General features: G+C 44.2%; 1 protein-coding gene across 1 annotated transcript in view; it reads left to right on the forward strand.

Annotated features, from left to right (window-relative positions):
- The window catches only part of FER1L6 (fer-1 like family member 6), a 177164-nt gene that overhangs the window by 76323 nt on the left and 76958 nt on the right, over window positions 1-23883 (forward strand). Inside the window, exons 12-18 of the mRNA XM_030875740.2 lie at window positions 3011-3119; window positions 3861-4032; window positions 7881-8001; window positions 10534-10634; window positions 13889-13979; window positions 17557-17676; window positions 19171-19323. Coding sequence (XP_030731600.1) covers window positions 3011-3119; window positions 3861-4032; window positions 7881-8001; window positions 10534-10634; window positions 13889-13979; window positions 17557-17676; window positions 19171-19323 — 867 coding nt within the window. The remainder of the gene's footprint in view (window positions 1-3010; window positions 3120-3860; window positions 4033-7880; window positions 8002-10533; window positions 10635-13888; window positions 13980-17556; window positions 17677-19170; window positions 19324-23883) is intronic.

A 23883-nucleotide genomic window follows, 5' to 3' on the forward strand; every position in this document is an offset into this window, starting at 1 on the left:
TACCTTTGCTGTTGCTGTGGTTACCAGTGTGTTTCTTTGGTTTACTCCCACCACCAGGGGAAGGTTATTCAGAGCTCTCCACCCTGCTTGACTTTTTTTGGACTTTGCCAAAAATTGTGGGTAGCTTAGTGGCCACCTAAACTGATATCCCCTGTATCTGTCCCTGTTGAATGTCCCATTCTTTTCTAAACAGAGATTGCAAAGTGGAAAGGGGCTAGTTGAAGATTTCTTTAACCTAAGTCAATATCTTCAAGGTATTTTGCTGAGGTCATCTGAAAAAGTCAAGTCTAGCAGAAAGCCAGGGTGACAGGGAACTTCTGTGGGGTAGAGCATCCATTTTTCTACAAGGCCAGGGGGCCATCTTGGCTATTGCGTGGTCTGAGGGGGAAAATTCAGACCCTTATTTCATTCAAACTTTTATTTCATTCAAACCCTTATTTCTTCTCCCTCCTCTCTTAATCTTGACTTTCTGGTTTGTGGTCAGTTCCTTGCTGTGTTTATTAGTTATCTATTGCTGTATAACAAATTACCTCCAACTTTAGCAGCATGAAATAAACAAATGTTTATTTCCTCTGTGGGTGAGGAACTTGGGAATACCTTAGCTTGGTGGGTCTGGCTCAGAATCTCTCATGAGGTTCCCATTTAGATGTTGGTAGGGGCAGCAGTTATCTGAAGGCTTGACTCAAGCTGTAGGATCTAATTCCAACATGGGGCACTCACATGGCTGTGGGCAGGAGGCCTCAGTTCCTCACTACATGGACCCTTCCATAGGCTGCTCGAGTGTCGTCATGGAAGTTGACTTCCCCCAGAGTGGGTGATCCAAGAGAGAGCAAGGCAGAAACTGCTATGTCTTTTATGACCACATCCATGGAAGTCACACCCTGACATTTAGGCCACATTCTAATTGTTAGAAATGAGCAGCAAGTCCAGGCCATGCTGAAAGGGGTGTGGGGGGGAATTAGCCTTCACCTTTTAAGGGGAAGATTTTCCAAGAATTTGTGGACATATTTTAAAACCACCACACTGGGCTCCTCCTTTTCCCAGAGTCTCAACAGCTCAGAGTTTGCCCTTACCAACGTGGTAACATCCTTTTTCTGCAGCATCTTCTTCTTTTTTAGCTCTCCAGGGTCCTCCAGCTCTAATCTCCTTTGCTGCAGCCTTACTCTCATTGCATATCTGGACAAATGAAATCCCATGTTGCTGGCTTTCAAAACTCACCCTCATCACCACCATCAAAGATTTTCTCCCTTAGGTCAAACTTTGTATTCATTTTTAAATCCTCAGCATTGGAAGGAATAAAAATAGAGTCTGACTCCATGAAATTTATGGTTATAGAAAGGGAGATAAGACATAATAAATATACAGGAAGTGGAAAGTGATAAGTGTGATAAGTAGGGACAGAGAAAGTGCTATTATTTCCTGGAGTGAGTGCAGTATAATGATTAAAATGCTGGGCTCCCAAGTAAGACAGCTGGGTTTAAGACATGGCAGTATGGTGCAGTGGTTACTGCCCCAGCCTCTGGACAAACATTCCCTCTGTTTGAATCTTTGAGCAAGTGACATAAGCTCCTTAGGTTTATTTCCAATAATAACCTTTACTTCATCGGCTCACAGTGAGGATTTAATGAATTAATACAACAAAGTGCTTATTAGAACAGAGCCTGGCACATAGTAAGTGCTCAATAAGTATTAGTCATGTTTAGTAACTTTGGCCAGATATCTTAATCTTTCATGGAATTGCAGTGTCTTCATCTTTAAATGGGTATAATAGAAAGATCCCCCTCCTAGGATAGTTATGAGAATTACATGAGGTAATGTAGGTAAAATTCTTAATACCACATCTGACACATATTAAGAGTTCTGTAAACATTACCATCATCATTTTTCTAACTCAGGGAGTCAGTGGATGCTTGCAGAAGAAGAGGCATTTGGGTTGGACCTTGAAGGGTGGGTGGGATTAAGACATGAATTATAGTTGAAATACTTATGGGGACTGCCACTTGCAGCATTGATATGAGTAGGCTTTATAATAGGTATTGCACATGGATGATCTCATTTCTTCCCCGTGTAGGTCCTCCTATGATGTTTATTTCACAGACAAGGAAAATGACACCCGGGCAATGGGCATGGCTTGCCCAAAGTCAACAGCTAGGAAGTAGCAGAGTTGGGATTTGAAGAGGGGATTGGCTGGCCTTGGAACCTGCTGTCCCTCTTCCAGGCTCTGTGGCCTCCATTCCCTTCAGGTCTCTGAGTGGTTTTTAACCTCCTCCCAGATAGTAAACTTGGCCCCATGAAGGCGCGATAAGGGGCTGGCTTACAGCCAAGGGACACAGTGGTGGCAGGTGGGAGTGGTGTGTGCTCTGTGACTAAGAGCCAGCACTAGGTCCCCACCCTGTCCCACATTTTCTGGTCAACAGAAACATTTCCTGCTGATGCCAACAGCACAGGAGGCTCGTGTGTGAAGGAAGGGTCTCAAAAAAGAGAGAGGAACAGAGGTCAGGGCTCTTGATTGAAGGGAGCTCTTAATCTATGAAGCCACGACTGCTTTATTTTCTTAAATGAACCGTATTGCTTTTTCTGTTGAGTTTAATAAGTCCAAGGGTAAAACCAGAAAGAACAGACTATAAATCCAGCTCATTCAGCCTCTTCGCTCAGAGATGTGATGCTGTGTCATGTGGTATCCCAGCTACCCATGCTCCTTGAACAATCAACCTCTTAGAAAGATAGGTATACCAAGCTTACCTTTAAAATAAAAGGAAATTTGATTGTAAGGTTGAAGCTCAGGAGGTGGACACTACATCATTCTAGATAAATGGCTGAATTTGGATTTGCAATTTGTAGGTCCTGGTTTCTGCCAGTCTGATTAGAGGGGAAACTATGTGCCATTTCAGGCTGACACCAAGACTCAAGTTTCTATAAATTACCTTGGACCGGGTTGGCATCACTAATTCAGCTTCCTCCTGCTAAAAAAAGAGCCAGCCCTGTCTAATGTATTTTTTTCTTTCTATAGATTGTACCAGAAAAACAAGAGGAATTTTTACTCTTTGGAGCATTTTTTGAAGCTACCATGATTGACCGGAGGATTGGAGATAAACCCATTAGCTTTGAAGTTTCTATTGGTAAGTGCAGACAAGCACGGCACCTGGCACATGACATGAACTTTATACCTACCTCTTAAATAAATGAATTCATGTGTTACGTGAAGATGGTAGCACTCTGCTGGAGGTTTGCACCTCAGGAAGAAATGAATAAATCCTTATCCACTCTGGTGTCAATATGTAAGGGATAGATTTATTTTCATACTTAAAAAAAGGATTAAGAGTATAATTTGCATTCAGACAGACTTGGACTACTAATTCTGGTTCCCTTAATTGCTCTGGGTCTCAGTTTCTTCGTCTATAAAATGGAAATAATGATAACTCCTCATGGAGCTGTTGCAAGGGTTTAATGAGTTAATGCATGCAACATGCCACACATATAATAGGTGCTGTTATTATAACTCCCAGCAATCTTCCTGGACTGATGTACATCTGGGAAAACCACTCCAAGAAAGAGCATTCCATCAGAGGAGGTCTTGATTTATATTTGGGAAGTTCTCCATCAGTGGAGCAGAAGGAAATGGAGATGGAATCCAGTTAATTTGTAACTTAAGTAATTTTTACAAAAAAACCCTAAGATGTATGTTGATGATGGCTTAGTGTCATTGTTAATCTTATTTCTTTGGTCTGCCCATCACTCTACCTTCATACTGAGAGCTTATTTCCCTGCCCTGGGAAGACATAAACTTGGATCCTTTCTGCCAAGCAGCCTGATTCTGCTATTGACACCTGGCCCTTCTCCCCTTGCCACTGGCTCTTCAGGTAACTTTGGGAACTTGATTGATGGGGGATCGCATCATGGGAATAGGAAGAACTCAGTTGACCCAGCTGAAGAAGATGCCCTTCCACTGCTGCATGAAGGAGAAGGGGACGCAGCCATGCCCATGGTCTCCACCACTCACCCCGAGAAGCCACTCGTGACAGAAGGGAACAGGTAGGAGACACAGCAGGTGAGAGTAGCCAGGGTTTCTGACAGTAGAAGCTTGACCAATTTCTGGGACTATTTGATTCAGTTCTTCCCTAAAACTGGAAACATTCTTTATCTTACTTATAAGAACAAGGTGCAGGGCTTCCCTGGTGGCGCAGCGGTTGAGAGTCCGCCTGCCGATGCAGGGGACACGGGTTCATGCCCCGGTCCGGGAAGATCCCACATGCCGCAGAGCGGCTGGGCCTGTGAGCCATGGCCACTGAGCCTGCGCGTCCGGAGCCTGTTGCTCTGCAACAGGAGAGGCCACAACAGTGAGAGGCCTGCGTACTGCAAAAAAAAAGAACAAAGTGCAAACAAGGGCAACATGGTAAGTGCCACTCTCCTGAATTCTTAGTAACATGTTGACAGCTCTCCAAACGACACATCCAGGGGATTCATGTAAGGGCAGAGCAATGGTGATGGTTATTATTATCGTATCTGAAGCTCCATTCATTCTATAACTTTGAAGCATAACAAGGTAGGAAGGTCAGATGTTAAAATTTCAATCCCAAATCCTATTAACAGTTGTTATAGTCATCTGAATATAATGTAAACTCAAGTTGGTGGAATTATTAGATACATGATTTATTATCTTATTTTTGCCCACCATCAAACTGAAGAACTCAAAAATGAGCGTCAGCCACCAGAAAAGACCGTTTCAGAAAACTGCTGGGGCACCTACACGTGCCATCACTGATCGTTAATCCAAGTAACATTTCAACATGCAAAGAGAAGTGAAATTATAGAACTGTCTTAAGAAAGTGATGTCAACCAAATGGTTTATGAGAAGGGAAAGCCACATGTAGAGAGATTCTTCTGTGTTCTGAGCTTTATGCCATGAGTAAAAAAATACGATCTCACTGGATTGTCATAAGAGAACATTGCTCTCCCTGTTCACATGTGAGGGGATGGGAACCACATCGTTAGTTCTCTTCAATCTTCGCTCTTCTCTCTCTGGGCACGAACCCATGGCTTACCGACCACTGTTAGAATAATGACTCTCACATCTATTTCCCCAGATGGGCTTCTTTCCTGAGCAGCAGGTCCAGACACCTCCATTTGGGGGTCCCTGGATTATTCACCAGACTCATTGTCTTCACAGACAACTTTGCCCCTTTTCCTATCTTTCCCATCTCAGAGACTGGTCATAACATTGTCTGCATCCTCCGAGCCACAAATCAGAAAGTTGGCAAGTGTTCACTTTTCCCTTCCTACCCGTATCCAATGAGTGATGAAGTCTGGTCAATTCGAGTTCTCCAGTGTGTCCTCTATTGCCATTTCTTGAATCTGGCCTGTCAGCACCTTTGGCCTCAATTATTTTAAACACCTCTTACCTGGCTTGGATCTGTTTCAAGAAATTCACCGAACTGTCTATCTGAACTCCCCAGTCCCCTGATTGACATTATACATTCGCTGTCTGTGGCTTTCAGAATTAATTTCAGGGGACATTTTTTTTTTTTTTTTTTTTTTTGCGGTACACGGGCCTCTCACTGCCGTGGCCTCTCCCGTTGCAGAGCACAGGCTCCGGACGCGCAGTCTCAGCGGCCATGGCTCACAGGCCCAGCCACTCCGCGGCATGTGGGATCTTCCCGGACCGGGGCACGAACCCTTGTCCCCTGCAAAGGCAGGCGGACTCTCAACCCCTGCGCCACCAGGGAAGCCCAGGGGACATATTTTGTTGATTTGATCCCTACCCACTTCTCTACGATAACCTCTGGGTATTCCCCAAACCCCAGCGTTCCCGCACCGCCATTCCCCAGATGGGTCCTGTGGTTTGCCGTGTCTGGGCCTTTGAACACGCTCTTCCTTCTGCCAGAGGCAACAAGCACCCTCCTCAGAACTGCTCGCTTCCGTTACCTTTCAAGACTAAGTTCAAGTTCCCTTCCCTGAATCCCAAGTCTTATTTGGACCTTCTCTACTCACCTGCATCAAACACTAATCACACTGCATTAAGATATTTTTACTAGTCTGTCTCCCTATTAGACTGTGAGTACCTGAGGGCAAAGGACTGTGTCTTGTTCACCTTTGGATCTGCTCATCTCCATGCCAGGCACATAGTAGAAGCTCATAACTGTTTCTGAATGAGTTAAGCACATGCTATAACTGGGTTGGGCACAGGGTACTATGTGGGTAGAGGGGGGCAGTGGAGGGGGTGAAGAGTTGGGAAAGGTCACAACAAGGGGGACATCCTAAAGGGCGAGAACGAGCTTAAGGGACAGAAAGCGACTGTCTGGGACAAAGTAGGAAGCAGTAAGTGAAAATAATAATTTTTGAGCATGGCCTACATTTTCTAAATCCCGTCTCTCCCATGGACCACCCTCCCCCTCCCACAGACCACCTTCTTTGGGGTCTTTTTTATGGGTCCCTGGCAGCCACCCTCCTTTACACGCACCAAAAAGGACCCCAAACTTCCCAGCCCTTTAATGGCTTCTCTGTCCAGTCTCGAAACTGAGGACATCAATGAACGGGATCTGCAGCTCTGGGAGGCTTTTATGAGACTCTCATTGGTACTCTGCATCCTTTCGCCGGGATCCTTTTGGCAGTGAAAACATCCCCACCTTGTTAGACTAGCCCGTTGTTGACTGTTGGAGGGGATGTCAGGGGATGTAGTGTGGGAAGGGTTTGAGAGGAAATGAGAGCTCTATGGAACCCTCAGATGGACCTCACATTAGTCCTGACAGGCTGGCTCGAAGAGACCACGATGCCATGCTGGTGTTTTGGGGCTTTATATTCCTGTCACTATATCGAGGCTCTGTCCATAGTGGCAAGCCAGGGTGGCAGCGGCTGAACTGGAAGATTCTCTAATAGACCACCACACACACACATGCACGCATGTGCACACACAACATACACACACATGCACATACACACACAATTTGTCTGTTGCCTCCATGACAAGACTGGCCTGCCTTCCACGTTTCTCTTCACACAGACCCGGGTGTGTATGGGACAGTTACAGGCGGCTGAGGGCAAACCTAGTTAAGAATATCGCTGTCTTTAGGCAGGGAACTTCAGCTTTTTGCTACACCTCTCCCATCTTGCCTGCTTTCACATCCATCCCTTTCCTCCTTGGGAACTGAATTCTACTGGTTAGTTCCTTCTTTTCTGTCTTCAGTCTCATCCTCTTAACTTTTTTTCTTATCATTTAAGCACATCCAACCATCGCCATCAGCCATTCTCTTTGGCTCCACAGCTCCCCTTCCAGCTACTTTGCCATCCCTCTCGTCCCTGCTTAGTCAAGCAGGTCATCTGCATTACCGGCACCAATGCCCAGCAACAATACATTTTGTATGGATGGATGAATGGACGGCAAGCCATGGGATGCTGACGTTTAGTTTGAAGCACATGACTTCATCTTCATTAATATTATTACCCTCTTAGATTTCTCTAGCGATTTCAGTTTATAAAATACATTCACATCTGTTATCTCGGTTGATCCTTACACAGTCAGGGCCCAGCATATAGACATTAAAAGGAAAAAGATGTTAGTTTTTCTCCTTTCTCTCTTCTCTCAATTGGAAAGAGAATTTCTCCTTGAAGAGGGCTTGCCTTCCCTCTCGTGAGATCATTTCTAAACTTCGCCCTGGGTCAGAGGGTGGTAGCTGTTATTACCTCACCGCTGTAGCCATATAACAGTTCGTTGCTTATTGTCTATGGATCCCCAAGTAAAGGCTAAGGATGGAATTAATAGTTTGACTATTTTGTCATCACCCTTCCCCCAACCCACCCAGAACATACAAACATGAACAGGTTACTGGGATTGTCTGAAAAACACTGATCACCAGCTAACTTCCAGACCTAATGTGTTTTCCCAGGAATTACAACTATTTGCCGTTCGAGGCCAAGAAGCCCTGTGTCTATTTCATCAGTTCTTGGGGAGACCAGACGTTTAGGCTACATTGGTCCAACATGCTGGAGAAAATGGCGGACCTCCTGGTAGGTGACTCTGACAGGTGATGGATTTGAATATTGGGAAGCTGGAGGCAAAGGGGATTTTTTTCCACCCAGTAGAGGGTCTTGACCTCAGTTTAAATACAAGTGAATTGAGGCTGCTGCATTTGGAGGACACCTGGCTCCTACCGCATGGACCCAGGGGAATGAGAATACATTTTGCAAAATCCCTTGACTTTAAATCAAATTATCCAAATTCAAATCCCTGCTCTGCTTCTAACTGTTATAGGACCTAGGGATAGGCCACTTTCCCAATCTCCAAAGTCAAGGGATGGACAGCTTTCTCACAAAATTGATAGATCTTAGCTTCAACTAATATAAAATCCTAAGTCCTTAACACGGTGGACAGTTCCTCCAAGTTCAAGCCCTGACACCTCTCCAGTCCTACATCTCACGTGCTCTTCCTCCTTACTGTGTTCCAAGCACGCTGGTCTCCTTTCAAGTGCCTCAAAGAAACCAGGCTCCTCTGTGCCTCCTAGCCACCTCCATGCTGTTCCCTCTGTCAGGGCTGCTTTTCCCCTTCATGTTTCTCCTGTGAAGCCCAGTCAACCTCCAGGGCTCATACTTAAGCACTTCCTCAGAGAAACCTTCTTACTCGCTCCCTTTTACCCTCTTCCATCATATCCTGCTCTTTTCCTTCAGAATTATTTGAGGAATTGAATGTGTGAAAGTATTTAAAACAGCACCTATATGTGAAAAATACTAGGCTGTCCCACCCAACCCCTGCCGGGTGGAGGGGGGGAAGAAAACCTGGGAACACTGCTCCTTTGGTATCTCCCTCCCTTTGTGATTCCTTTTCGTTTACTCCACATTCCTCTTTCCAGCCCACACATCTCACGGGCAGTGTCCTCTCCTCTCTGTCCCACTGTGCCTCACCAGGGGACCCTGGTCTGATCCCTCTCATTCCATAAAAACCCACACGAAGGAAAGCACACATTTCTCTCTCCCGTTTGCTTTATAATTCTGTCTCCAATTGTGTAAAACACGGTATTGGAGGCTTCCCTGGTGGCGCAGTGGTTGAGAATCCGCCTGCCGATGCAGGGGGCACAGGTTCGAGCCCTGGTCTGGGAAGATCCCACATGCCGCGGGGCAACTAAGCCCGGGTGCCACAACTACTGAAGCCCGCGCTCCTAGAGCCCGTGCTACGCAAACAAGAGAGGCCACTGCGATGAAAAGGCCGCGCACCGCAAGGAAGAGGAGCCCCAGCTCGCCGCAACTAGAGAAAGCCCGCATGCAGCAACGAAGACCCAACGCAGCCAAAAATAAAATTAATTAATTAATTAAAACAAAGCAAAACAAAACAAAACACAGTATTGCCTCTGGCCATGGGGATTGCAGGCATCATGGAGACAGAGTCTGAAAGCGGTCATGGAGGCTGGGTTTGGAGTCACGCCATGGGGAGGCCATGGACTCGCTTTTTATGGCTGGTCTTGCTTCTCCTTCAGACAAAGTAGTTTATTTCTAAAAGTCTTGAACAAACAAATCAGAATTTTCTTATCCCTAGAGGCCATAGTAGCCTTGAGCACTTGTTTCTAATTCTTTCTCAGAGCCAGGATCCCTGCCATGCGTGGCATATCATGGCTAACCTGACTGAATGTTTACTAAGCACGAAGCACGGTTTGAAGAAGTTCACATTTCCCTATGGGGCTATAGGTGGGTACCATTATTGCCAGATTTTACAGATGAGGAAACTGGGCAGAAGTGGGTGAGGTCACCTGATAAAGCCTGGAATTGGATGTCATAGGTAGTCTGACTCCCAAGCCTAAACCTTTAACCGCTCCACAGTGTTGCCTGTACTTATAGTGAAGGGGCAAAGAGGGAAATATATGTCCCTAGGTATGTGATGGAGGATGTCGTTGTTGTAAATTCTAGCAAAGCAGTGGTGACGTGTACATTGCCCCTTGGGTGCCATTTTCCTCCAAGCCATGAAATGGAACCCTAGAATTTAGGATCCAAAAGAAAAGTACAATGATTAAGTAGACAAGCATATAGCCAATGTCATATACAACCTGTCTTCTTTTCCCTCAACACCCCACCCCTGACAAAAACCCCCATAATCAGAAGAATTGATAGCCTGTTAGTTTCGGGGATTATCCAGTGTGGTTATACTCCTATATAACAAACTGGCGTGAACATTGCTTTTGAAGTTTTTGATAATTCTATCTAATTTACTCTACTTTGTTAGGTATTTCCCATGACATTAGGTTTCCCTCACAAGGTAGATTCTAAATAAATGGAACTCAGTTCATGAATAAATCTGGGACAGAAACAATGAGTTTGAGCAACACAGGAGAAGACTTGAATCTGGGCCAATTCCAGTTAAGAAAGGAAGGTTCGAAGTTAGAATGCAGTAGCATTTCCCTGTTCAGACATACACGAAAAAACAAGAGATATGTTCCTTCATTTTCAAAACAAAATCTCAGCTCGATATTATTTCTGTGGGTGTTAGAATCAGTATCTCCACTATGGTGTCTCATTCCCACCTCTCATCCCCCCACCTCTGTGGTTTGTTTTCAGGATGAAGGTATAGAGGAAGTGAAAGAACTGATTAAGATTTCAGAGGAAGCCCCGGAAGAGAAAATGAAGATGGTGCTCACTGACTTCGTCAGTCAAAGCAGGTACTGCAGAGACAGCTGTCATCTGGGTAGCTCAGCAGATATGGAATCAGCTTTTAACTACTTAGAAAATGGTCGATTTTACATGCATTCATATGGGCATTGAATAGTGTTATATCCATCTTAATTTTGTTCAGTAATTTAGCTGCAACTGTGGGCTCACTACTGCTTCCTGACACTTAGCTAAAACATAAAGCAAAGGGGGGAAGAAAAAGGAAAAGAGAAGAAAAGAAAGACTACAGAGACATTTTATGAAACAAGAAAAATGCTGGTAGTGTCAGTGTCCAGCGTGGCTCTTTGCATCTGGTAGGTACGCAACAACTATTTGGCAAGTAGATGGATAAATTATATCAAATGCTATTTAATAGAATTTTTATACACCACATTAATAAGCACCAATTAATGACTTTTATTCCAGGAGGTAGACAATATAATAAAAGATGAAAAAACAGGGTGTATTAGTTATCTATTACAGAGTAACAATAACCCTCAAATTTAGTGGCTTACACATATTTATTATTTCACAGTTTCTTGGGTCATGAATGCAGGTGTGGCTTAGCTGGGTCCTTGGCTCAGGACCTCTCCCAGGCTGCAGTCAAGGCATTGACTAAGGCTACAGTTACCTCAGGGCTCAACTGGGAAGGACTCACTTCCCAGATCACTCATACGGACATTTGCAGAATTCAGTTCTTCATGAGCTGTTGGACTGAGGATGATTGAGGACTCCAGTTCCCTGCTAGCTGTTGTTTGGAGGTCATCCTCAATTCCTTGCCATGTGAGCCTCTCCAAGCTACCTCTCACAACATGGCAGCCGACTGCATCAGAATGAGTAAGAAAGAGGAGTCAGAGAGAACATGCCAATAAGACGGACATCACGGTCTTTTATAACCTAATCTTGGACGCGACATCCCATCAGTCTTGATGTCTTCTGTTAAAAGCAAGTCACTAGGACCAGTGCACATTCAAAGGGGATGAATTGCACAATGGCAAGAAGAGTAGGAGGTGGAGATCATTGGGGCCATCGTAGAGGCTGCCTTCCCCATAAGGAAACAACCTGATGAATTGGGTCAAGACGTGAGCAATACTGAGAATTTGTTGTAATAGAATCAATGGAAAAGGAATAGCTATTCATGTGATGGAAAGAAAAAAATTAATAGATTCTCGTGTTCAGCTTTGTAAGTTTCGTCTTTCCTAATCTCTCAACTACCCAAGCCTTTTTTACTTAAAAAAAAGAAAGCAAAGAAATAAATATGTAGTTTTTTCTCTCTTTCTTTCTTTTCTGTGTTTCACATAGAAGCAATATATATCAATGCTACTCCTGCTGTGAGCTAAGTGTCACCTGCAAATCCCTTGAAGCATCCTTAAAAGCTTCATGGTCATATTTTTAGAAACTGTGGGCAAATTAATAGCTCAATAACTTTTCTCTATTAGGGGGTTACTTGGAAGTGATAATTATTCCCTTTTCTCTTCAAGTTTAAAGCCAACTGAAAAAAATATTCATGAGGGTCAGACAGAGATCAAACGTTCATTTTATATTTGGTAAACCTGGATTTGAGAAAAAAGTTTGTACCTTAGGTCAAGGAGACTTTGTGGTCCCCCCAGCTGTTTGAGGTTGAGCAGTTGGACTTTGGGGCTTCCCCCCAGAAGGGACAGGCCACCTGCTGTGTTCAGGTGAGGAGGCCACCCACAGCTGGCGGTGGGTGGGGTCTGAAAGACGAGGAATGGACAGAATCACGTGCCAAAGTCATCTACCCCCATTCTGATGGGGAAATAAGTTACTTCTCCCCCTGTGAGGACGGGAGAGAGATTAGAAGCATCCATAATGTTTCCTAGAGGTGATCCATTCTGGGAGTGGCATGGATTCCTTCTGCCTCTAGGAAAGAAAGGGAGACAGGTGGCACCAAGACTCCCTCCTCAAAATAGACTCCTTTTTATTCTTTTTAAACATGAAGAGAAAATGCAATGACTAGTATGTCCAAAGAGAATTTCTGATTGAAGTTTCCAGTTACCAGCAGGCAGAGCTCTGGTGTGGGACCCCTCCCTGGGAGGTGTGTCATCTTAGATCCCCCTTTTGTTCTTTTGTAATTGATTCTTTTCATCACAGAAATACTACGTGCTCATCTTCAACAACAACAAAATGCAGGATGTATAAAGGAAAAGTGTTCTCAACTCTCTCTCCAGTCCCACTCAGAGAGAAGAGTTCGATTTGTCTTCCTTTTTTCCTGTGCATTTGCAAACACACATTCATAAAAATACTCTATTTCTTCATAAACGTCACACACTTTGTTCAGCAGATTGCTTTTTCACTCAGCAGTGTTTCACTGGTATCTTTCTCCAGTAGCACCTAATACTCGTCTCCAGTGTTCAATCACGTGATGTGTATCATGTAGTATTTAACTAGTCCCTTATATTTAAGTTGTTCTGATTTATTTTGCTACTATAAACAATGCTACAATAAACATTACTATGTAAACATATTTTTGCAAGAATCTTCAGTTATTTTTGAAGGGTAGAATTCTAGTATAATTTTTGGATCAAATTATATGGACATTTAAATTTTGATAGATGCTGTCAAATAACCTCTTAAACATTATAATAATTAACACTCTCCTATCATAACAGAGGAGAGTGACTATTTCCCTTTGAATATTATCAACCTTGAATATTACCTGGTTTTTAGTAAGTGAAAATGGTATCGATTTTAATTTATTGCTGATGAGGGAATATCTTATTTCCCCAAATTTAAAGTCATTTCTGTTTCTTCTTCAATTGCATTTATAACCATTACCGTTTTCCTATTGAACACATTTTTAACTTCATCCCTCAAAACGTTACTATTCAGTCCTTTGTTTGGTTTTAAAAATGTGAAGACGTAGCCCAGTTTTGAGTCTAAAATATTTGCTCTACATACAATTTTCAGGAACATTTTGGTGTGTGTTAAATTTGTAAGATAAAGGAAAACTGCATTATTTTGTGTTTGCTGTTATGAACTTGGATAGGAATCACAATAGGTATATACTGAAAGAAAGTAGAAAAACAAACATCCCCAAAACTAATGTGAGGCCTGGCACTATTTCCCATTCGCATTTTGTCTCATAGAAAAGTTAGTGCCTTACTGCTTAATCCAAAATGAAAAATCTTGGTTCTGTGGCTTCATCAACTTTCCTATTGTATTGCAGAAAGTATACTTGCAAATCTCTGGAATTATATAAATGAATTTTCACTAAGTAGGTTTCAAAATTGTTATTCTCTTATAGTGCGTTTATCTCTGAAGTGGAAAAGAAACCCAAGATGTTGAACCAAACCAATTTAGATAAGAAACGACTTACGCTCTGTTGGCAGGAGCTGGTATGTGAAAATCTATTTATACTTTTGCAAAGAACTAAAACGTGTGCTTTAAAAATAAACCTCACGGATGAAGCATAGGTCATAGAGCACATGAGGATAAAGTTCTACAGTTGTGTGATATAGAAGAATGGGAAGGGGATAAATAGATGAGTGAGTTGGAGAGGAACTAGCATTTACTGAATGTTTACAAGAATGAGCTAGAAGCCCACCAGCCCTATGTTCTATTCTGATGTAGGACTTGTTCATTTTCTTGACGTTTGTATTTTGTCAAAGGCTGTGGACTCTTTCACTTAACCTTCTGCCTCCTAAGCTGAGAGACAAAAAGACATAACTCAACTACCTCTCCTTGGTGTCCTCCCATTATGAATTGTGTGAAAAGCTGTGAGCACTACCTGAGGGCAGGGCAGTGGCTGGTACCTCTCTGTGCCCTGGAGACCCTGCACAGTGCTGAGTGCCTTAGAGATGTTCGGTCGCTATTGAACGAGTGACGACTGAGAAACGCCAGACCAAGTCAGACCCTGATTATCTCTCCTTGAAACTTCAGTTCCAGCAATGGCACCAAGGGACGTCTTGTTTGAGGCCATGATAATTCTGCAAAATAAAATTACTCAGTGTTTGGCCAGGGACATTTTTAAAGATGTGAATGAGGCCCACAGAGGTTAAATGATTTTATTTAAGGGTCACAGCTGGTTAATCATACGCCAGAGACTAAAGCCCGAGTCTCTGAACACTTGACTCATCCTGCTTTCCAGAACAATAAATGAAGTTTTGTGTCCTCCTCTACTCCAAGGAGGCCAGATTCCCACCGTATGTAAGATCTGCTTCCTACTGAATGTCTTCCTCAGCACCTCTGACTGTCTCTGCGGTGCCCGTCCTCCACAGATAGCCCGCACAGCTCTCTCGTTTCCTGTGTCCGACAGTCCTTGTCCTGAACAAGCCCAAGACTTCCGTGCTTTGCAGTGGCCCAGCTCTCTCTCCGCATTTCCAGCCTCTGGGTGGACACGTCCACTGCTTGCCTCATAGCACCTCTGACTCAGTGTATCCCACTCAGCCCATCATCTGCCCACTGAAGCTTGTTCCCTGTCCTGTATGTGTACCACCAGCCTCACTTGTTGCTCCAATCAGAAGCTTAAGAATCAACTTTGAATCCTGTACCTCAGCGGTCCCCAACCTTTTTGGCACCAGGGACCACTTTCGTGGACAGGATTTTTCCACAGATGGGGGCGGGAGGGGGGGCAGTGGGAGTGGTTCAGGCGGTAATGGGAGCGACGGGGAAAAGCAGATGCAGCTTCACTCGTTCGCCTGCCGCCCACCTCCTGCTGTGCGGCCCGGTGCCTAACAGGCCGCGGACCGCTACCGGTCTACAGCCCGGGGGTTGGGGACCCCTGCTATACCTCACACTAAACGGTCATTTTGACCCCAGGCCAGGTTGAGACCCCGGCCCTTAAAGACTCTGGCACTCACTCCATTCTTCATCCCCAGGACCACTGCCTAACCCGAGTGCTTTAGCGTCTCTGGCCAGGGCTATCACAGTCATCTTCCCCTAGTCCACCTTCCATACCACAGCCAGAATGGTCTCCAAAACACAAATCTGCTTAGATCTCTCTTGATTAAAAAAACCACTGGAGGGCTTCCCTGGTGGCTCAGTGGTTAAGAATCCGCCTGCCAATGCAGGAGACACGGGTTTGAGCCCTTGTCAGGGAAGATCCCACATGCCGCGGAGCAATTAAGCCCGTGCGCCACAACTACTGAAGCCCGTGCACCTAGAGCCCGTGCTCTGCAGTGAGAAGCCCACGCACCGCAACGAAGAGTAGCCCCCGCTCACTGCAACTAGAGAAAGCCTGCGCGCAGCAACAAAGACCCAACACAGCCATAAATAAATAAATTTATTAAAAACAAAAGATTGGAGCCTCCCAGTTCATAAGATAAAGGCCAAATTCCTCTGTGCACGATATACAGGGCTGTTCACCGTCTTGTCCCAGCCTAGTCTCCCAGCCTTGTCTCTCGTTGCTCCCTTCCCATGTATCTATGTGCCAACGATTCTGAACCCTCACTGATTACGTGCCTTCATATGTAATTGTTCCTTCCAACTGGACTGTACTTTTTCTTCTTATCATCTGATGAATTCAATGCATTTTTTGCTCAGCACAAATATCATATTATCCATAAAACCTGGCTTTGGCCCCTCTGGTCCCATGATGCATTACACATTTTAGTTATTTGCATATATTGCTTTCACCTCACCAACTGTCAAAGTCTCAAGGCTCCCGGGATAGTGCCTGGTGCATAGCAGGTATTCAGAGGGCTTCTTCGGTGCCAGGCCTTGTGCTGGGTGCTGGAGACACAAGGCTGTCAGTACTTGGTTCTTGTTCTTGAGGAATTTATTGACTGGTCTGTTCATTTCACGAACATTTATTTAACACCCGCTATGTGCCAGGAACTCCACCAGACTCTCAGTATTCAAGGTAAGAACAAGACCGAGGGGCCCCCTGTCCTTGCAAAGTTAACATTTGAGTGGGGAAGACGGAGATAGATAACAAAAAGTAAATAAAAACGATTACAGGTTATGATTATGAAGGGCATTTTTTTTGTTTTTTTAATGAAGGGCATTTTAAAAGGCCATGGTGATTGGGAAAATGTGGGAGAATGTATGACAGTGGTATCATGGCAGTGGAGGCCTGAGGAGAAACCAGCCATGCAGAGTCTAGGGAGAACATGTGGTCAAGAGGAACCTTAAGCATCCCAGTCTTGAGGAGGGAGCTGGGCATGTTTTAGGACCTCCTGAGGACCGGTGTGCCTGAGGCCCAGTGAGTGAAGCACTCCAACATGAAGCAGCCAGTGGGCAGGACCCACTCATGCAGGGCCTTAGAAATCACTGCAAAGTGTTTGTTTGTTTGTTTTTTCCCTAAGAACATGAATGCAGGCTGAATGAATGAATCAAAATAAACACTTTTAGATGTTCCAGCCACGCACACAGATCTCCCTGGTGCCTCTCTCCAATGATGCCAACTTGGTCTGGAAGCATCTACTGTGCCTCCGGGGAGAGGTGGTGAGAGCAGTGATGAAGGACATGGCCTCTGGACTCAGCAGGGGGTCAAGTCCAGCTCTGCCTCTCTGTAGCTGCATGACTCTATTTCCTCTGCTGTAAAATGGGAATGATAGTACCTACCCCGTAAGGTCGCTGTGAGGAGTCCTAAGGGTTAATACAGCAGATATAACATTGCCCCGTGCAGAGTAAGAGCTCGATCTATTTTAGCTGTTGTTGTTGTCAGTATCAGGAAGCCTAGATTCAGGTCTTGACTAAAGAGCTATGGGACCTCTGGTTTGGTGACAAACCTCTGGCTTCTCTGGGCCTCAACTTCTCGTCTGTCAAATGAAGCTGAGATAATATTCACTGTCCCCATAGTCCTACCAAATTGCTGTTAATGGGCAGCGTGCCCCATAGCAGAGCCTGAAACAGCCCTCATGAGTGTCTCAGCATGGAACTTACAAGCACTTTCAGGAATCTCCAGCAACAGGACTGTGCTCGCTAACCAGATTTCTAGAAAGATCTACACCGACTCTTGTTTTGTTTTAGGAGGCCATAGCCAAGGAGGCCAAGGGGCTCACTCAGCAGCAGAAGAAAAAGTTATCTCTTGATGAAATGATCCAGGCGGCCCAAAACTTTGTGGAAAAAATCCGCTTTCTTGTGGATGAGGTAATCAACTATAAAGGCAAAGGTCATTTGGAAGATGAGACCGAATATCTTCCCAGTGGGGCTTGAATGTTTGATAAGAATGAAAGATGAGCAGTGTTTTCTCTCAAGCCCTGCTGAGCTGAGCAGGTACCATTCGCTGGAAGGGTGAAGGAGGGGGTTTTAAATTAAGCCAAACATGTACGGCTTTATTGATTTTTTCACGAAGCCTGAGTATTCAGCCGAAATAAAAAGCACATTCCTAAATAATAATAATAATAAAGCACACTCCTTAATAGGATCAAGAAAAGTCAAAATAAACATGGGATCTTTGATAGGTTTTTAACTGCAAGCAAATTGAAACTCATGTCCAGTAAAAGTTAAAACAGCTTCTCATTTTAAAGTTAATTGTAAGCAATATCTTCTGGTGACTACCAGAATGATCTAAAAAAAGTCCTCGTATTTGCTTCTGTTAAATACTAGGTTTTGTGGCGGAAGTTTTCAGGGAGAGGTACAGATTTACTGCTTCTGTTGTCCTTGAAAGCTTTTTTTCCTGTTGCAAATTCATTATTCCCTGGAGGCATAACAAACAAGCTGTGAGATAGTCACTTTGGAATGCAGGAATTTCAATAAGCACCCAGAAGGTTCAAACTAGGTCTGTGACTGACTGACTGTATGGCCAGAAAACCTCCACAAGGATGTCTCTGTTTCCATGTCAAGAGAGAAGGGATGCCTTCTTAGGGTACCAATTACACTAGAGGATTACTGGGTTAGAAAAAGTATCTGTTTCCAGTCCGAGAATGTCAAAGCCTAGTTTATGACAATATGCCTCCCTTTTGTTTTGGAAGCTGTACTGGCTCAGCAATGTGCATTTCAAACACTCACAGCATAATGGGCCTCTTGGCAGGGAATTCTGCAATTCTTACCTTGATTAGCTCAACTTTAAAGTCTAATTTTCTGTGCAATTGAGTGCTGTTTCTCCTGAATAAACACCTATAATGGAGCGAAAATACTTAGCAATTATATTTTAGGTATAAAATCCCTTGTAAAATTGTTTTTCCTTCCTTCAGAGCGGATGGAAGGACATCCAAAGACATTCATGGATTTTTGTTTTTGGTGTTTCATTTGAATGTTCTGGAAATGTTACCTGGCTCTTAGGAGGTCCAATGCTGGAAGCCAAATCATGATTACAAGATTGCAAAGAAAAAAATCCATGGGCAGGTGGAGCAAACGTTTGTTCTGCAGATGGAGAAAATTAGGTCACCAGAGATGCCAAGTCACGGTCCGACTTGCGTATTGTCAAAGCACGATAAGCAGTTTGGCGTATGGGGCTTCCGTGACCTAAGACTTTCTCAAAGAAGCCACGCTTAACTTGCTCGGTTGCACAGGTGTTTCAGTACCCAGAAAGTTTAAGTCACAGAACTTGTTGTGCAGAAGGGGTGCTGGTGCAGGATAGGAGAACCCTGGGGGTGCTGTGTGAACACCCACCTCTCAGATCCATCCCCTCCTTCTCCACAGCCACAGCACACCATCCCTGACATCCTCATCTGGATGCTGAGCAACAGCAGGAGGGTGGCATATGCCCGCATCGCCGCCAAGGACTTGCTCTATTCCCCCATCAGGAAGCAGATGGGTCAACACTGCGGGAAGATCAAAACTCACTTCCTCAAAGTAAGTCTGTACTATTTTTTTTTTTTTTTCTGATCAGACTCTTTTTATTGTCTTTTTTATGAATGGGTCCCAGATGGCAAGGGAAGAGCTGGCTCCTGGCTTCTAGGCCAATTTCTCAGGGAGCCCCATGCATCATTGCTGAGAGGGAAGAGACTCCTCCCTGCTCCTCTCTGCTCAGCCCTCATTCACCAAGGGGAGGGGCTCTTGCTCAGGCTCCCGGCCCAGGGACACGCCCTTCCCCATGGAATTTCTGGTATTTCATCAAAGGTCACAGTCTGTACTATTTTTGACTCAAGGATGGGAACCTCTGTTTTTCCTGGGTTGCACGGCATTCCTAGTGTGTGTCCAGATCTCTGACTTGACGCTAAGACTTTCAAAAGTCTGAGGACAACTAGAACATCTTGCCCCCTCTTGATTCAAGGAGACCATCCTGGGGCTGAATATTTTCCAATTTTCCAATAACTATGTCACCAGAGACAAATAAGGTGTTTTTTTAAAAATCTAGTGCAGATATCTTAAGGTTATTTTAATTTTTACTTCTTTGATTACTATGAAGAATGAACATTTTTTCTATTAGTTTCCTCTCTACTTTTCTCTTGAGTAATTTATCTATGGCATCATTTTACACGAGTTCATCTATATTTTAAAAATAGACTTCAAAGAAAATTACAAGAGGAGGGGTTGCTCTTCCACAGAACTGCTAGTTCAGGATTCCTGGCGGCTTTACACTGTAAAGATATGATAGTCTTTTCATCTTGGGTCCCTGCACCATTCATGAACACAGGCTCATAGGCACAATCTCTGGATAGATCCTACTGTCTTTAAATCAAGATTTGCGCCTTTCCTGGAGACCCTGGGTATTTTACCTCTACTACAAAGACATTTCTATCCCAGGAGAGAATTTGAGCAAACATGGAGAAAGACTGGTCCAAAAGCTTAACACTCACCAATGGCTGGCAACAAGAGCATGTGATTTGACTGATTAACTTTCCCAACTCACAGTGGGCTGTCCTGCCAATCTGAGTTCTGATTATTTGCTACAACATAATTATTCTTCCACTACCTTAGAAGGAGGATGAGAAGGCTCAAAACCATGCCATGTGAAGAATAGGTGAGGAGATGACAATGTTTAACTAGAAGAGAGATTTGACAGCATGATAGAGATTTTGTGTTCCTAGGGCTTCCACGTGGATGGTGGGATGATTGTGTGTGTGTGTGCGCACACACGTGTGTGTTTCCAGAGGCTAGAACTGGGCCCCACGAGAAACATTACAGGGAAATAGTTCCCTAAATGGAGGTCCACAATGTGTTCTTTCTCCCCTTGGTATGAATATGGCAGTGGGCAGCTAGATTAGACAGCCTCAAAGCGCATCCGATGGCTAGAGTCTACTGTTGATGTGATTGTTATGGGGGGCAGACAGAAGAGGCATTACAGGGTACTGGTTTAATACTTGAGCTTTGAAATAAGGTGAATCTGGGTTGGAATTTGTATTCATTTACTAGGGCTGTTGTAACAAAGTGCTACCGTGTGGCTTAAACCACAGAAGTTTATCATCTCCCAGTTTTGAAGGCTGGAAAGCTGACACAGAGGGATTGGCAGGGCCGTGCTCCCTCTGAAGGTGCTGGGGAAGCATCTCTTCTAGCTTCTGGTAGCACCTTGGCTTGTGGGAGCATAACTCCAATCTTTATATCACGTTCTCCCTGTGTGCATGTCTCTTTTCCTATGATGTCCTTTTTATAAGAATCCTACTCCAGATTGAGCTCATGTTAACTCTTGTCTGTAATGACCCTATTTCCAAATAAGGTCATATTCTAAGGTACTAGAGGTTGGGACTTCAACATATGCATTTGAGGGGAATACAGTTTTACCTCTTAGTGAATTCCAGGGCTAATATTTAGGAGCTGTATGACTTGGGGAATGTTACGTAACATCTCTGTGTCTCCTGTTCTTCATCCTTCAAATAGGGATGTGATGTTGAGGATTAAGTGGATAACTGCACGTAAAAGAACACAGAGTGTACGTCTACCGGGGTCATCACACAATAAATGTTGGCATTCAAACAAATGGAAATCCAACATCTAGGGGACATTGCTGGCATTGTGTGCCCCCTTCACATCCAGGGAAGTGTTTGTGGTTCTGTATGTTAGATGTTATAGAAAACCCCGAATGAACTTTTTGGCCAACCCAATATTTTCTGTCATATGTACAAAAGGATTTTTAAACCCACCTCTGTAAAACTGTAACTGAAAAAGAAAAACTCACCCTAGTTATTCACCACAAATATTTCTTCAGCTTTCTCATTCCAAGGAATTCTGGGGTTGAAAGAAACACCTGTCTTAAAAATAGCAAATCATTTCAGAAAGCCCTGTGCTAAAAATAAGAGAAAACCAGCATAAAGTTATTCCTTCCTAAATATTTTGATGTATCCCAGAATTATTTAAAATTAGAACAGAGAACAACTGTCAACTAAAGCCAGAGAATAGACCTAACTGGGAATTCAGGACCTTTGCCCTGTGGCCTTGGCTTACTTCTTTATCTGGATTTTCCTTTTGTCGTTGGGATTGCTTTGGGTGATAGCTTTGTAGATGTTGAACATGTTGTTCGATTGTCCTGACATGATGAAACATCTTGATAAGATGAAAACTATTTTCATTCCAGTTCTGATTGTTACCCCTGCCTTTTTTTTTTTTTTCCCCATATCTCTTCCCTCTTGCGTCTCCCTCCCTCCCACCCTCCCTATCCCACCCCTCCAGGCGGTCACAAAGCACCGAGCTGATCTCCCTGCACTATGCGGCTGCTTCCCACTAGCTATCTACCTTACGTTTGTTACCCCTGCTTTTAACTCCCTCCCGCCACCTCCCTTTAGGCCCCGTTTCTCTTCACTGAATTGGTGAATCTGAAAAAAGCAAGAGCTGCTTCAGGGAGACAAAGGATTCACCCACCTGCTGCTCACCCCGGTTTCTTAACGGGGAATTAGAAAGTGCAGTGAGGCAAAGCACAGAATGTAAATCTCTCAGATCTCTAGATTTTTTCCAGAGTCGCCTCAAAGTTTGTTGCACAGAACAGCTGTCCTTTGAGTGGCACCATAAACACCCCGTGTTCAAACACGTTTAGAGGCTGCCGTTGTGTCCCCCTCTTGGAGTTTCAGTGCCCGTCACCCAGTGGAAAAGTCAACGTCCTGCAGTCAGGAATCATCTTCTACGACCCATGCTTGTCAACCTTATTCATCTAGAATAGCTATTTACAAATTTTAGGAAACTGCTATGCCTAGGGGGCCCAGGTTGAGGGAATATTAATTAATCTAAAGGAAACAAAACTGCCTCACCTGAAGTCACATGGCTAGGTAATAGTAAATCTGGAACGGCAATCAGGTTTTCATGGTCCCTGTTCCAGGATCTTTCTTTCTCTCTAATCTAAATATATTTATAATGTTACTAAAAATGCTGCAACAGAATTTGCTGAGCTCAGCCTAATCCACCATCCAGAAAAGCAGAATTCTCCCCCTTCAGTCTCAGAAAAGGACATTCATGCTAAAAGGAAACTCTTCCTGTGGGAGATGGATGCAGCGGCCCAATCTTCTTTTTTCTCTTGAGTCACCTCTCAGTGCTGAGTCCGCCACTCCTCAGTCTCGTTTCCACCTCTATCCTGGCTTCTGCTCCACAGCCCTGAGTCCAGACTCTTCCTCTCAGGCCTCCAGGTTTCCATCCAGCTTTCCCTAGGATGCAGCAGAAAGTGGTAGCTGCAGACACCCTTCCAGGTCCTGCCTCAAAGTGAAGTCTCTACAAGGCAAACACACCTTTCTCACACTAATATTGATGGACCAACTTCAACACAGTTTGTGTGAATGACCATCTTTCTCTCCTTTTTCTGACTGGCCAAGATTTCCCTTCTTTTGTAAGACAGCTGGCATTTCACCAGGACCCCAGAGGGGAGGTGGGTGGGTTACAGGAGAGGCTAAGACTTTAGTGTTCTGTCTCGTGCAGTTTTTACACATTGGTGATCATACTTTTTTGACGCAATTTTGCATTCTTTAATTTTTTTTTTTTTCTCTCTCTCTCTCTCTTTCCCTCCCTGCCCTGCCATGCTATTCTTAAAAGGAAAGAAGTTGCTTGGTTGGTCAGGCTTCAGGAGCACATGAGAGAAAAGGGAGAGCGGGGGAGGGGAAGGCAGGGAAGACAGCTGAGGCTGGAAATGCACGTGAAGTGAAACGTGGGTTGTTGTTTCTGCGAGCACCTAGGAAGGTGCTCAGTGATGGTGCGTGAGTTCCAACTTGGATTCCTAAGTGAGAGACTGCATTGTCTTGCAAACAATTTCAAGGTGTGTATTTTTAAAAAGATGTATAAACGGCAAACTTTAGGCATGCAGCCATGGTCCTTGTATAACGTTTTCACAAGATGTTAGCTGAGTTTTGGTTTCTAGCCATGAATTCACATATACAGGTTGTTTTCATAGCAGTAGAGATGAAGGACGTTTTGTGTTTTTGTTTTACTTTAAGAAGCAAAGGATATTGGACCTGCTTGGGGGCAACACAGCATAGTTAAGAGTCTTGCTACTCAAAC

The sequence above is a fragment of the Globicephala melas genome, chromosome 17 (genome assembly GCF_963455315.2).
Source record: "Globicephala melas chromosome 17, mGloMel1.2, whole genome shotgun sequence".
Lineage (NCBI taxonomy): Eukaryota > Metazoa > Chordata > Mammalia > Artiodactyla > Delphinidae > Globicephala > Globicephala melas.